General features: G+C 39.3%; 1 protein-coding gene across 2 annotated transcripts; it reads left to right on the top strand.

Moving 5' to 3' along the window:
* The first annotated feature begins 41 nt into the window (after window positions 1-41).
* nrd1b (nardilysin b (N-arginine dibasic convertase)) lies at window positions 42-15027 on the top strand. Of its 2 annotated transcripts, none has more exons than XM_062556311.1 (31): window positions 42-171; window positions 1106-1255; window positions 1370-1610; window positions 1808-1889; window positions 3764-3917; window positions 4132-4205; window positions 4452-4547; window positions 4658-4780; window positions 5344-5401; window positions 5487-5560; window positions 6143-6212; window positions 7027-7104; window positions 7185-7305; window positions 7436-7494; window positions 7621-7675; window positions 7901-8005; window positions 8344-8467; window positions 9711-9797; window positions 9939-10058; window positions 10212-10263; window positions 10781-10931; window positions 11334-11461; window positions 11772-11934; window positions 12035-12066; window positions 12361-12499; window positions 12685-12732; window positions 12814-12866; window positions 13006-13089; window positions 13251-13458; window positions 13759-13848; window positions 14150-15027. In XM_062556311.1, the coding sequence occupies exons 1-31, from the start codon at window positions 146-148 to the stop codon at window positions 14381-14383; spliced, it is 3279 nt and encodes a 1092-aa protein (XP_062412295.1). In that variant the 5' UTR covers window positions 42-145; the 3' UTR covers window positions 14384-15027. The 2 variants fall into 2 exon arrangements, with proteins under 2 accessions (XP_062412295.1, XP_062412294.1); XM_062556310.1 differs by having other exon boundaries at window positions 1052-1255.
* Window positions 15028-15381: the final 354 nt, after the last annotated feature.

Genomic DNA, 15381 nt, shown 5'->3' with positions numbered 1-15381 from the left:
ATACACGTCACTGATCATATCATCTGATCAATTTACAGGCAGAACTTTTTTAATGAAGGCCAACGTTGTCATCTTTCGGTCAGCCACATGTGATTTTGTGGTTTAATAGGCAACTTGACATTTTTTGGTTAAACTTCAACAGAAAATGTCATGTTGCTGCATTAATTGGGGGTAAGTTACTCATTGAAGATCACTAAACTAATCCATTTAACTCATTATAGCCTAGGCCTAGGCCTGGTGTAGCCCACCTTAAAAGTTTAGCCTTTGTCTATTCTTTTTTTGGCTATGGCTAAAATTAACCTCTTCCAGATAGACAAGTCTTGGCAAGAAAATGCTAGATTATTCAAATATATATTTGTTCCCCTTGATAGCCTATAGACTACCCCTGGGTTAGGCCTACGTGTAGTTCTTCACTTAATGCGTTTAGGTCTGAGCGCCTATTTAAAACATTCGCCAGGGTCTAACCAGCTTACAGTAAATTGTTACAACAGCTAGGCCTATTTATCAACCGTGTGTAGCCGAGTCTATAAATCCGAGGCTAACAACCAGTCAGGGGAAGACTTGTTCTGCTGTCATCCTACGGCAACCAATCACGTTCAATCTTACACGGATATCCTCAACAGTGGGTTCACTGGTTTGGTTGACGCAGCTCAGAAACATTGCATATGACAAGGCAGTGCAGTGAATTGAAGAGTTTACCGGTTGTGCATGCCCTAAAGTTAGCTAACTAAGCTACTTCGTAACATTGTATGAGAACGTTCATCTGCGATATGCAACATAACCTTTGTAATCTTGTTATGATTTCATATAGTCAGGCTACTGATTATTTTTGAGGATCCTGTCATCATCCACGGATTGTTAACGTCCAACAACAACTTAATGCAAGAAACTGGCAGAAATTACACCCGAAGAGTTTTTAAATTGTGGAAGCAATCGATTGTATCTTGTCGCTGATGTTACATTGTCGCAGTTGAGCTGTAACCATTCAGAATAGACTACCTTCGACGATACGAATTTGTGTTTTTTCCCCCCACTCATGATTGCGATTCAGCACCTCCAGAGTCTGGACGCTTCTCAGAATGAATAAATGTAAAACTTCTGCCAGTCCTAGAAAATCCGATTTGGATGAAGATGGAGTTGAGACGTTTTACAACCTCAGGATTCAGTCTAGAGAGGATGGAGCAGCAGAGACTGTGGAGGATGACTTGGGAGATCTTGAAATTATTAAATCCCCAAGTGACCCCAAGAAGTACAGGTGAATGAATGACACTTGCCGATCTGATTCTTCTGTCAGCCTGTCCTTCATTGTTGTGTTGTTGTGCTGTCATTCACGGTCTCTTTATTACCCCATTTCTCCATTTGTTTCCAGGTACATTGAGCTGAGCAATGGACTGCGAGTACTTCTCATATCAGACCTCAGCAGGGCCGATGGAGTCTCCTGTGACCAAGGAGAGTCCATTGGTGAGGAGGAAGATGAGGATGACGGTGATGAAGAAGATGACGATGATGATGACTCTGAAGGGGGTTCTGAAGAGGGTGCTTACTCTGTGGATAGCTATGAGGATCAGAAGTGTGGCGGTGGAAAGAAGAGTGGTAGCTCTGAGAAACAGGTTAGCTCTTTCAGTGATGTGGCAATGGGTTGCTTTTTGCCAAAAAAAACAACAACATTTGGGTTACTTGCTGCCAAAAACAAGAAAAAAAAACATTTAATTTCCTGACATCTTTCTCATGGGCCTTTTCCTTACCTAACTAACCCCACATGCATTTGAAACCAAGAGAATTAATCGCCTGTATCTGCTTTTCCCAGTCGGCAGCAGCTCTCTGTATTGCCGTTGGCAGCTTCAGTGACCCAGATGATCTGCCTGGTCTTGCCCATTTTCTTGAGCACAGTGAGTATCTCTCTCCCGGGCTGGTATCTTTGACTTTTAGTGAACAACATGAAGATTGTGGGTTTAATAATACAGTGCCTATAGAAAGTCATCATACCCTTTTGAAATAGTTACTTTTTTTGTCTTACAGCCTGAAATAAAAACCCATTTTTAAAAAAATCTTTTCCAGTTTTATTAACAAATTTAGCTGTACAACATCAAAATAATGAAAAAAAAGTAAACAGTTCTGAAAATTAATAAAAAATGAAAAACTAGAATAACAGGGTTGGAAAAGTAATCATACCCCTGACTTAATACTTTGTAAAGCTTCCTTTTGCTTTCATTACAGCCATCAATCTGTTTGGATATGTCTCTATTATAGCTTTGCACACCTAGATAGGGGAATATTTGCCCAATTTTCCGTACAGAAATGTTAAAATTTAGTCAAATTCTGTAGGGAATGGCGATGGACTGCTCTCTTCAAGTCAATCCACATATTTTCTATAGTATTTAAGTCAGGGCTCTGACTTTGCCACTCAAGGATATTCACCATCCTATCCTTAAGCCACTGCTTTGTTCTTTTGGCAGTATGTTTAGGATTATTGTCGTGTTGGAAGGCGAATGACCTCCCCATCCTCAGCTGTCTAGGAGAGGGACGCAGGTTTTCCTTAAGAATGTGGGTGTACTTGGCAGCATCCATTTTCCTGACCTTCTATCCTGACCAATTGCCCAGTTCCCGCTGAAAAGAAACATCCCCACAACATAATGTTGCCCCCACCATGCTTCACACTAGGTATGGTGTGTTTTGGGTGGTGTACTGTGTTGGTTTTCGCCAAACATTGCGCTTGGAGTTCAGTGCAAAAACACATGGAATATTCTGCTACCATGTGGAAAAAGCTTATATGGTCAGATGAGACTAAGATCGAACTTTTTGGAGACTAAGATTGACGTTTTTGGACTGAGCTCCAGGCGCTAACCAAACACAGTATACACACCCAAACACACCCAAAACACACCATACCTACTTTGAAGCATGGTGGGGGCAACATTATGTTTTGGGGATGTTTCTCTTCAGCGGGGACTGGGCAATTGGTCAGGATAGAAGGGAAAATGGATGCTGCCAAGTACACCAAAATTCTTGAGGAAAACCTGCGTCCCTCTCCTAAACAGCTGAGGATGGGGAGGTCATTCGCCTTCCAACACGACAAAAATCCTAAACATACTGCCAAAAGAACAAAGCAGTGGCTTAAGGATAGGATGGTGAATATCCTTGAGTGGCAAAGTCAGAGCCCTGACTTAAATACTATAGAAAATATGTGGATTGACTTGAAGAGAGCAGTCCATCGCCATTCCCTACAGAATTTGACTAAATTTTAACATTTCTGCACGGAAAATTGGGCAAATATTCCCCTATCTAGGTGTGCAAAGCTATAATAGAGACATATCCAAACAGATTGATGGCTGTAATGAAAGCAAAAGGAAGCTTTACAAAGTATTAAGTCAGGGGTATGATGACTTTTCCAACCCTGTTATTCTAGTTTTTCATTTTTTATTAATTTTCAGAACTGTTTCCTTTTTTTTCATTATTTTGATGTTGTACAGCTACATTTGTAAATAAAACTGGAAAAGATTGTTTTTAAAATGGGTTTTGATTTCAGGCTGTAAGACAAAAAAAGTAACTATTTCAAAAGGGTATGATAACTTTCTATAGGCACTGTATGTCAAATTGGTCAGTGAAGTGTGAGTGAATATTCTGTGTATAGCCTACAGTATATCAGCACCCTGACATAATGAGCATAAAGACTTTGCTGTATAGACTGGACATCACTCAAAAGTGATGTTTTGTCATGTTGCAAAATGTTACATTCCAATCCAATTCCTTAAATCTTTCTTAGTGGTCTTTATGGGCAGTGAGAAGTACCCTGCTGAGAATGGCTTTGATGCCTTCCTGAAGAAACATGGAGGGAGTGACAATGCCTCAACAGACTGTGAGAGAACAATTTTTCAGTTTGATGTCCAGAGAAAGTACTTCAGAGAGGCTTTGGACAGGTGAGGCACTGATTGAAGTTTGAGGTTACTTTCATCTTGTTGCTTTTGAGATATCTGAACATACTGTAAGCCACGCCCATATCATATGTAATGTGTGTGGTCATCCACTAATGCGTCCACGTCCACATCCATGATTCCCGCAAGCAACCATATCTAGACCTATTGAATGGACCTATTCATCGCCATTGAACTGAAATTCTTTGTTTTTCCACAGGTGGGCACAGTTCTTCATTTGTCCTCTAATGATTGAGGATGCTGTTGATAGGGAAGTGGAAGCCGTTGATAGTGGTAAGTGTGTACCACAAATTAAAGATGATATCAGGATATGTACTGTATGGCTATTTCTGCATGACTGTCTGTGTTGCCCTTTTTCCATTAAAAAGTTAACCATCCAGCACATTAGAAATCATTCTGATTCACTAGAATCGTTATATTGAATGGAGAATCATTTTGGTGCTTCTAATATTGCTTCAGTATACATCGAAATCGAGTTAATTCACTTGAAAATCTTATGCATGTTTTGCTGCTCTGCAGAGTACCAACTAGCTAGGCCATCAGACAGCCATAGGAAAGAAATGTTGTTCGGAAGTCTTGCCAGTCCAAACCATGTGATGAGAAAATTCTGCTGGGGTGAGTTTTGCTTCTTTTTTACCTTTGTAGAATGGCCATAGATGCTCTTATTGTTTGTTTTGCCTTTTAATGTTTTGATATGTTTTTGTTGTTGTTGTTGTTTTGTTTAGGTAATGCACAGACACTGAAACATGAACCCAAGAAGAATGATATTAACACCTATGAACGTCTACGGGAATTCTGGAAGAGATATTACTCCGCCCACTATATGACTCTGACTGTCCAGTCCAGAGGTACTATTATCTAGTATCATGCAGGAACCTTTTAGAAAGGCTACTGAGACACATGAATGATCAGTGTTAGTTCGGGGTGAAGTTCACTATTCTAATCTACAGTAATACACTTTTTGACCTAAAATACCAAAAACCTTTTAGCCCAGAATCACAGACTGTGCCTTTAAGGCTTTAATCTATTTAAGATGCACACTTTAAGGGCATCTTGGACCTAGAGGGAAAGATGTCATGTCCTGTGTTTTATGTTAAACAGCTGCATTTATTGATCATCAGGGTATTGTGTAGTATCAGCATATTAAAATAATGGAATAGTATGTGTCATTAAATGCAATTGTTTGTGCAACTCAATAAAAATAATTGAATACAAAGAATTGAATAGTAAGCAACCAGTATTGACTGGTGTGGGTTGGGTGTGACCTTTGTACACCTGCTGTATCTCTGTACAGAGAAGCTGGTCACACTCAAGGAGTATCAGTATATTCAAAGTATTGAATAGTAAGCTATCAGTATTGACTGGTGTGAGTTGGGTGTGACCTTTGTACACCTGCTGTATCTCTGTACAGAGAAGCTGGACACCCTCGAGGAGTGGGTTAGGGAGATCTTCAGCGCAATCCCAAACAAGTAAGTGCTCATTAGGCAGTTATATGATTTTGATATTATGGAGTGCTTTTGTTTTGTATTGATGTTCTTGTTTCCATCACTGCAGTGGACAACCTCAACCTGATTTCTCTCACCTGAAAGACCCATTTGACACACCAGCCTTCAACAAGGTCTACAGAGGTAATCCTTATTTTGTTAGCCTCTCTTATCAGAATTTGAGGCTGGCAACACGTTGTTTGGATTTGATTATGGGACGTGTTTCAACCTAGCCCTGAACCTGCATGGCCAGAATTTACCCCACCCACATAATCTGATGTCAAATTCCTTAATCAACAAAAGACTGTCTTCTGTTTGTCTTTTAAAATGATTGTGCTGTCAATCTATTGTAGAACAGACACTTTAGTGGAATCTAAATATCTTGTAAACCAAATCATCACAACTGCGATCTGGTGACATGGATGACTGCTTCACTGTTGCTCATCTATCTATCAATCATCATACAAATCCCACCCAAACTATTTGATTGACCCGAATAGATCTTAACTGGGTATATAGACCTCTCAATGGAGCGACTCCAGACCGAATTTCTTTCCCTCAAATTTTGTGGGCAAGGTAAATTTGGGCTGACTTTATTCAGCCAATGTGCCAGACAGTGTACTTTACATTACTGGTCAGATAAAGATGAATTGACATGAGAATATTATCAGGATTGTTAGTGTGATATGATAATATGTTAAAAATTAAATGTGCATGTGTTAACAGTGGTGCCTGTGAGGAAGGTGCACGCTCTCAGCATTACTTGGGCACTACCCCCTCAGGCCAAACACTACAGGTAAGCTGTAACCGACTGCAGGAGTCTACTGGCATGTTTCCTAGTATGGAGAATTTATTGACTGACAGCAGGTTTGATATCTGATGCCCAAAGTTTCACCTTGGTCAGTCATGTTCAGTTCCATAGTTTCTCCAGCAGGTGTCAACAAAGTACTTAAAATCTGAATCAACATTAATAATCCTTTCTTACATTTCATTGCTCACAGATTTTCTGATATAATTCAGTGCCATATTTCATGATTGAACTCAACTTAATCATTTTCTTTATTGCACTTTCCCATGTTCATTGTGCAAAAAAACTACAACAACAAAAAAAACAAGACATTGATCAGTATGAAACAGCAATTACATACAGTCATGGCTGAAATGGTTGGCACCCATGCTGACTAAAAGAGGAATATAAAATGTTCTTTTGGAAATTTTAATGGCTTAAGTAATAAAATGAGGACAAATCCAACCTTTAAGGACACCAATTTTTTTGTGAATGAATAATGTATCATAGATAAGTAAATGTTATCCCCAAAATACTGGGGTCAAAGATATTGGCACCTCTATGAAACTATGTGAATTTAACACATAGGGTTAACATAGGGGCAGGCAGTTTTTTATTTCCCTCATTTTATTACTCAAGCCATTAAAATCAATTTCCAAAAGATGATTTTATATTCCTCTTTTTACTAAACTCTAGCATGGGTGCCAACAATTTCAGCCAAGACTGTATATTTTAGCCTACATAATACGGTCATTGCAAAATAGGCTAATTTCACTTTGTTGCAAATCCTGATCGTCCACACTCTATGTGTTTGACTCTGTAGAGTAAAGCCCCTGCACTATATATCTTGGCTGATAGGCCATGAAGGTGCTGGAGGTATCCTCTCTCAATTAAGGAAGAGGTAAGTCACATTTTTTAATTGTACCATTTGATGTCTCATTTCTCGGAGCGATATTAACTAAAATGTTTGATGGCTTCTAGGTGTTGGGCCTTGGCCCTGTTTGGAGGGAACAGTGAAACCGGCTTTGATCAGAACACCACTTACTCCATCTTCTCCGTTTCCATAACCTTGACAGATGAGGGATTCCTTAACTTTTACAAGGTGTGGCATTAATACTCAGAAAGTACTCTTTGAGTTGCAGTGAAATTATTACATGATGGTAATGATGGAGGCTAATAGCCAGTCTAATACTACACCGATCATGATCTGATTATTGACTATTTCTCTGCAGGTGGTTGACATGGTCTTCCAGTATCTTAAGATGCTACAGTCTCTTGGAGCACAAGAAAGGTTAGTTCAAGACTAGACATTCAGTGAATTTGTGAATGTGCCCTTTAGAGGCAAATATTCGGGGGGTTTTGTAATACATAAATGCTGGCCAGTGTTATTATTGGAGGTCTGCTTCATGCTTTTCAGAATCTATGCTGAAATTCAGAAGATTGAAGCAAATGAGTTCCATTATCAGGAGCAGGTGACTGGTTTCTTTCTATTTCTGTGGTCACAGTGAGGTATCATTTAAAATATTGGTTTCTTCAGATATTTCTTTCTTTAGTATGTTAGACTTCATCCTGTGACTAAATTGTCCATATAGCTACCTGAAGCCATAAGAAGAACAGACAGATGTGTGATGACAGTTACCACTGACTCCAGGTGGATTTAATCTAATCTCTGTAACACCAGTGATCTGTTTCAACAGTCTGATCCAATTGAGTTTGTGGAGAACATCTGTGAGAACATGCATCTCTTTCCAAAAGAGGATTACCTTACTGGAGATCAGCTCATGTTTGACTATGACCCAGAGGTAATGTCACACTGAAGCAAGATGGTTCTGTCATTTTAGCTACTGAGAGGCTCGAATTACTTGTTCCTTCTTTACCATTAATAGTACTGAGGTATGGTCATTTGCAGTAGGGGGTTGTGTGTTGCTGAGATCCAGGCCTGTTTATTGATACTATGCTAAAACTAAAACTAGAATTAACAATGAATGTGTCAAAGTTGACAGGTTACACCACTGTAATATGTTTTGTTTAGTGTTGAGCAAATAATTGTGGAAATGTGTGTATGATATGTCCCCACTGGTACTTACATAGTTGCACGTTTAGTAGAGTCTGTTTAGAGTAATCACTGTTCCCTTTTTAGGTCATCAGTGCTGCATTGGCTCTCATGACCCCAGATAAGGCAAACCTGATCCTGTTGTCTCCAGAGCATGAGAACCAGTGGTGCATGAAGGAACAGTGGTTTGGGGCTCAGTACAGTGTAGAAGGTGAGCCATTGCAATCCAACCTGAAGATCAGTAGTTTTTCATCCTTTTGTAAAACCTTTAAAGATTGCACACCATTTTAGTATTCTTGTAACTATATGGTGCAAATTGCTCTGAATTTTACTCATCTTTTTGTACTGAGAAAGTCTTGGTAATTGTAGTAGAACCCAAGTGGATTTTTAAATGTTCCATTTTTGTATTCGCACATTCAAACATCAAACATCCTGATTTCAGAAAGCCCCAGATAAACCCTTATCGCAGTTTTGATAGACCTGTTTATGCTAACTGGACAACTAACCAGGACTCTGTCACATGCATACACTGTATCCCAGTTTCATTAAAGCTGCTGACTAACTGCACAGGCACCAGAACAATATATCATTTATCAATAAACAGGGTAGGCTACTACTATTTATGATATTATATTAGTAACCGATATTGGATAGAGTAATTAGATATCTCTGTGTTTCATGTAAATGCCTTACACCTAGTGTGACCAAAATCAGGGTAAAGGGCCATTCACACCAAGAACGATAACGATAACTATAACCATAACGATAAAAGTGTCCACACTGGCCAACGATAAGAAAAGTCTCTCCTCATGTTAATGAACGTGATGGCTAGAATATTATGGGTTCCGATTGGCTGTTAGCTTTTTATCGTTCTCAGAATCGCTCTGAAAGTGATCAGCAACGATATCGTTCTTCATGTCGTTATCGTTATAGTTTATGTGTGAACGTTGTCATTCATATTAACGAGAGCGATATTTATTTACAGTTATCGTTATCGTTATCGTTCTTGGTGTGAAGGGCCGTTCACACCAAGAACGATAACGATAACGATAACTATAACCATAACGATAAAAGCGTCCACACTGGCCAACGATAAGAAAAGTCTCTCCTCATGTTAATGAATGTGATGGCTAGAATATTATGGGTTTTGATTGGCTGTTAGCTTTTTATCGTTCTCAAAATCACTCTGAAAGTGATCAACAACGATATCGTTCTTCATGTCGTTATCGTTATAGTTTAGGTGTGAACGTTGTCATTCATATCAACGAGAGCGATATTTGTTTATAGTTATCGTTATCGTTATCGTTCTTGGTGTGAACGGCCCTTTAAGCCTCATAACTGGGTCACCGGTGTGTGTGTGCACAGTCAATGTTTCAGGACTTCTGAAATTTGTTCCCACAGTGGATTATTAAGTGAAATTTCCCAAATAAACTTTATTTTACTCATCATTGCAGATATACCTCAGGAGTGGAGTGATCGTTGGGCTAGTGACTTTGACCTCAACCCTGAACTCCAGCTGCCAGCTGAGAACAAGTTTATTGGTCTGTGTTCAAGGACTTCTGTTATTTGCACTTCAAAACTTTTTTAATCCTTATCATGCTTTTATTAAATTCAGAGATATGCAGAGTGAAAACATCGAACATGGACATGTTAAAAAGGTAGTGTGTAACTTCTTTTCACAGCTACTGATTTCACTCTGAAAGCATCAGACTGCCCTGATACCGAATTCCCTGTCAAAATTCTCAACACAAAGGAAGGATGTCTCTGGTTCAAAAAAGACAACAAGTTCAAAATTCCTAAAGGTGTGTATTTAAGGTTTTTTTAAAAAAAAAAAATTTGCTTGTATTTGAGTCTGCATGTTTGCGTATCTCAGGGTCCATTGGTGAGGCCATACAGTATTTTGATTGTACTGTATTTAAAGGATGACCACTGACTGCTATTGTCTCTTGTTTCAGCCTATGTACGATTTAACCTGCTCTCCCCAATCATTCAGAAAAGCCCAGAAAAGTGAGTATTAGCCATCCCACACGGCAACGCATTCAGACTCCTGGCTAATACGAAATTCACAGCATTGCTAACCTCCTAACCATCTAAAATTGTTTCTGTCCATGTTTATTGGACATAAAATGACATGACATAATGACATGAAATATGGGATCAATGATAAATTGCCGTCTTCTTTCATATTTTTGTCTGATCGCGAATCGTATCAAATTTGTGCGGTGTTGTATTTCTAAATGCATTTATATTTGCACAAACTGCACAGTTAAGTTGTAATCAACACATAATTAATTCCAGCGATGTTACAGTCAGTTTTGATTGAAAGTTCAACAAGCACTTGAACCATCTGGAAAGGTTGTCTCATTTGCATCTTCCACATCATTTGCCTTCTTCCTTGCCTGAGGTGGACTGTGGCAGATGCCAGCACAGTTAATATTAACATTTCACTGTTCAGCCAAGGAGGATGTAGAGTTTAATTATATCCATACGTACATACTTTTGTTTCCCGTCCTCCCTTCTGTAGTCTGGTGCTGTTTGATATTTTTGTGAACATTCTGGCGCACAACCTTGCTGAACCAGCATATGATGCAGATGTTGCACAACTGGAATACAAGCTGGTGGCAGGGGAGCATGGCTTTGTCATCCGTGTGAAGGGCTTCAACCACAAATTGTCTGTATGTATTGATTGGATTGATGCATGGGTTATTTATAATTTAATAGTAAGAATGGTGTTAATTATTATAGTCCAGAATCAATAACCTTAATCAGAATAGTTCTCAAACTCAGTTGATTTATTCCAATGCTTCACAATTTCATCACAATTTCATTGATGCAAATATAGAGGCTATAAAATGATTTGCTAATTTGGTCTATGATTATATTCACTAAGAAGAGTGGATTGTAGTAGATCATAACCATGATCTACTGCCTACTGCCAAACTTAAAACTAGCTGTCGTTAATCCACCTGCTTTCATTAAGGCTTCGTTGTCATCACTGAAATGTCTCCATGTGTATGGTGTGTATGTGTGCATACCTTTACTGGAGTGGTTCTGTTGTCTGTGCTGCGTGCTCTTAGCTGCTGCTCCACCTAATAGTGGACTACCTGGCTGGCTTCAGTGCAGCTCCAGATGTGTTTGCCATGTTCGTGGCACAGCTAAAGAAGACCTATTTCAACATCCTCATCAAGCCCGAGAGACTTGGAAAGTGAGTACCACGACACCACTTTAGACATGACTGCCACTGTGGCAGCATACATTTGACACCTAAACTCATCATAAGGTGCCTAAAATTGAGTGCTAGACACGTACACATAAGCAGTGTAAACTTTAGCAGGCTCACTCAATTCAAACCAAATTGATTTGTCTTCCTGGTTTCCCCTTTGTTTCCTACATCTTATCTCTCCTTCCTCAATACGGTCTTCCCATCTCCTCTCCTTCCCTTTATTTCTCCCTTGCTGTGGCCCCTCTTCTTATATCTCTGCCCTCTCCTCTCTCCATTTCTCCCACCCTTACAGAGATGTGCGCCTCCTGATTCTGGAGCACTGTCGCTGGTCTGTGATCCAGAAGTACCAGGCCATCATGAAAGGCTTGAGTGTGGGTGACCTCATGGACTTTGTCAACAGTTTGAAGTCGTCGCTCTACATTGAAGGCTTAGTACAGGGCAACTTTACCAGCGCAGTGAGTCCTTTTCCACAAATATATCTCTGTCTAAAGACATTGTTTTAAAGATTGGCTGCAAAATTTTTTAACTCATGACATTTTTATTTACTTTCACCAGGAATCTAAGAAGTTCTTGCAGTATTTTATTGAGTAAGTAATTTTGTTCCTCTGCTGTAACCTCTGTTCACCTTGAATTTGTAACAGATAGTCATCTACAGAATATAGGCTATTGAACTGTCTGACCACTGATATGGTACAAAATGTCGCAAGATGGCAGTATCAATTTGTCAGGATGTAGGGTTTTTTTTTCCTTCTTCTTCTTGTCATATTTTTATTTTTAACCACAGAAAAAGAAACGCAGTGAGCGCCTGTGTCCTTTAGTCCCCATCTGTTCAGACTGACAGCCTGAAAGTTCTGTGTGTTCTGTCTCTGACCTCCTTTCAGCAAACTCAAGTTCCAGCCACTCACAGTTGAGGCTCCGGTTCTATTTAGGGTGGTAGAACTGCCACAGAAGCACCACCTGTGTAAAGTTCGCTCCCTTAACAAGGGAGATGCCAACTCTGAGGTCACAGTGTACTACCAGGTAAACGGGCCCATGCACTTGTCCTTTATTTAAGATGGCCTTCTAATTCTAGCTATGCTTGAGAAGCTATAGTTGTTGGACTCACACATGCTACATTGATTTAATGTTTTTTACTGTATATCATGTAATCATGTGTGGATTGACATGCCATAAACAGAGGTTTCTTTTTTTCTTGTTTTCTCCAGTCAGGCAGGAAGAACTTATGGGAGCACACCCTGATGGAGTTACTAGTGGTGAGTTCCAAATCCTATAAATCCCAGTTAGTCCAACAAATATTAATTTCCATGATGGTTATTTTTACCCTTTTTTTTCAGATGCACATGGAGGAACCTTGCTTTGATTTCTTAAGAACTAAGGAAACACTGGGGTAAGTTTCTCTAGTAAATTGAATTATCTATTTCTATCTAAAGTGTATTATTCCCTAGCAAAAAGTTACTTTGTACAGTAATTTATGCAGCCTAATGTCCATCATTATTCTTATATGAATGTGGTCTCTGCCCTTTCAGATACCAGGTGTACCCTACCTGTCGAAACACCTCAGGTGTTCTTGGATTCTCTATTACAGTTGAGACGCAAGCAACAAAGTTTTCGTGAGTTGCTTTTTAAAAAAATAGGTACAATTATTCTGATCTAATACCAAGTGTGATGTAATTTATGTATATACAGTAAGTGTGCACTGCAATGGGTTTTATATGGAAATATAAGTTAGCATTGAACTCAACCCCTGGAAATCATTTTATGTCTGTCCTAGAACTGATTTTGTGGAGTCTAAGGTGGAGGAGTTCCTGGTGAGCTTTGGTGAGAAGCTGATGAACTTGACAGATGAGGCATTTGAGATGCAGGTCACTGCCCTGATCAAGCTTAAGGAGTGTGAGGACACGCATCTAGGCGAGGAGGTGGATAGGAACTGGTTTGAAGTTGTTACTCAGCAATATATCTTTGATCGACTTACCAAGGAGGTGAGGACTCTTAAGTGTTTCAATTGTGTTTCATTTTTTTGACCAGATCAGTGGTCAAAATCTGTACATGACATTAATACACACATGCATAGAACAACGGGATTCTGAAGTCTAGATTTTAAAATGTTTTTATTAGGGGGGTAAAGGTACACATATTCGTAGGTTAGCAGTACCTACAGACTTACTTAAAGCTTGCATTTTAGGTGAAACAAGGTCACTGTTTCTCAATTAGTTAATGTTTGGAAGACTATTTCCTTCCTCAGTGCTACAAAATGTTGGTATTTCCGTGTCTGTACACAGATTGAAGCCCTGAAGCGCATTACCAAAGCAGATCTCATCTCCTGGTTCATGGAACAAAGACACAGTAACAGCAGGAGGCTCAGTGTACACGTGAGTTATGCTTATGGGGTTTGTCTGATGCTTTTGTCCAAAGCGACTTACAAATAAAAACAATACAATAATTAAAATGAACAGTTTTAAAATGTTGGTTAGTCTACATTAAGGAAAATAGTAATAATAAACAACATGTATAGTATAGTATATTATAGTATCATAATAATTCGTATAGTATAGTAATAACGAGCAACAATAATGTACAAAATGTGCATGCATGTGTGTGTTGAAGAGATTTAATGGAGTGCTGTAATGAAGTCATGTCTTACTGAACTGTGGTCCCTTGCACTTTGCCCAGGTTGTTGGTTTTGGAGAGGCAGAGGGTGACTCCCCTGATGATGATGAGTCTAGCTGTAGCCAGTCAGCACATCTGCTTGGAGAGAAGGCGTCCACCATCTCCGCTTACGGAGAGGTGTCCAGACTCACCTTTGTGCCGCCCTCCTCGCTGCTGCCAGAGGCCGTCATGATCGAGGATATACGCGAATTCACCTCCTCTCTGACCCTCTACCCATATCATAAGATTCTCAAATGAGAAACATCTTATTTCACCGTTCTCCGGAGGATCGACTGTTACCTACCTGTCTAAGTCTGCTGAAGGGAGGATCCAGCCACTGGAACTTTTATCTTTAACTTTTATCATGGGAAGATAATAAAATATGAATTGATGATGGCAAACATATGAGGACTGCTAGAGAAATTGATAAGCTGACCAAGCAGTATTTCTTGAAAAATGAACCCATCAACTAGTTATACCAGTATCAGCCTGGTAAAGTTTAACTAAAGACTGTATGTGGTCTAAATTACTGATGTCTTTCTATTTGACTCCCTAAATGGCATGCTAACTTTTTATTTTTGTTAACCTGTGTTTATGATATATGTAGGCTATTTGTAGGCTACATGGAACTTCAGGGCATTATGAAGTACTGTATCTCTTGTGTAGATAACAATGCAAAAATATGTGTTGGATAACAGGGTGATATGTAGGGAAACCCAACTTATCATGAACCACTCCTGTGGTGTAGATCTAATAGTCTACGGACACCATCAGTGTTACATCGGTCTTATTAAGGGACATACCTGACCTCTCTCAAGGAATCTACCTGTTTTAATCAATTTACTGTAAGAATTCGATGCATAGGCCAGTGAAGCCTATTAAAGTTGTAGGGTATGAAACAATCATATTGGTCTGTCTGTTTACTTGTGAAGTGCTGATTTTACTGTCATGTATGACTAATTATGTTTGCAAGAGTTATAATCTTACAGGTTTAGAATGGCCTGGACTAAATTAATTGTAGCCTAACAGTAATAACACTGGCTGCCAAGACAACAATCACGCACTGAATAATTAATTGTCTACATTTCTCTCCCACAGGGAGTCCCCCAAAGTATATTGTTGAATTAAACGTGAACTGTAGGCCTACCGACTTAAATATCTGAGCTGAAATGAAAAGTTGCCATGGTCCAATAATTTAATTTATGGCAGGTCACACTGTGACGTGCTCTGCCTTTGCTTGTCTGAGGAGTAGAACA

Source organism: Sardina pilchardus, chromosome 15 (assembly GCF_963854185.1).
Source record: "Sardina pilchardus chromosome 15, fSarPil1.1, whole genome shotgun sequence".
In the NCBI taxonomy this organism is placed as follows: domain Eukaryota; kingdom Metazoa; phylum Chordata; class Actinopteri; order Clupeiformes; family Clupeidae; genus Sardina; species Sardina pilchardus.
The sequence above is the reverse complement of the archived record's forward strand: the minus strand, read 5'-3'. Positions and strand labels throughout refer to the sequence as shown.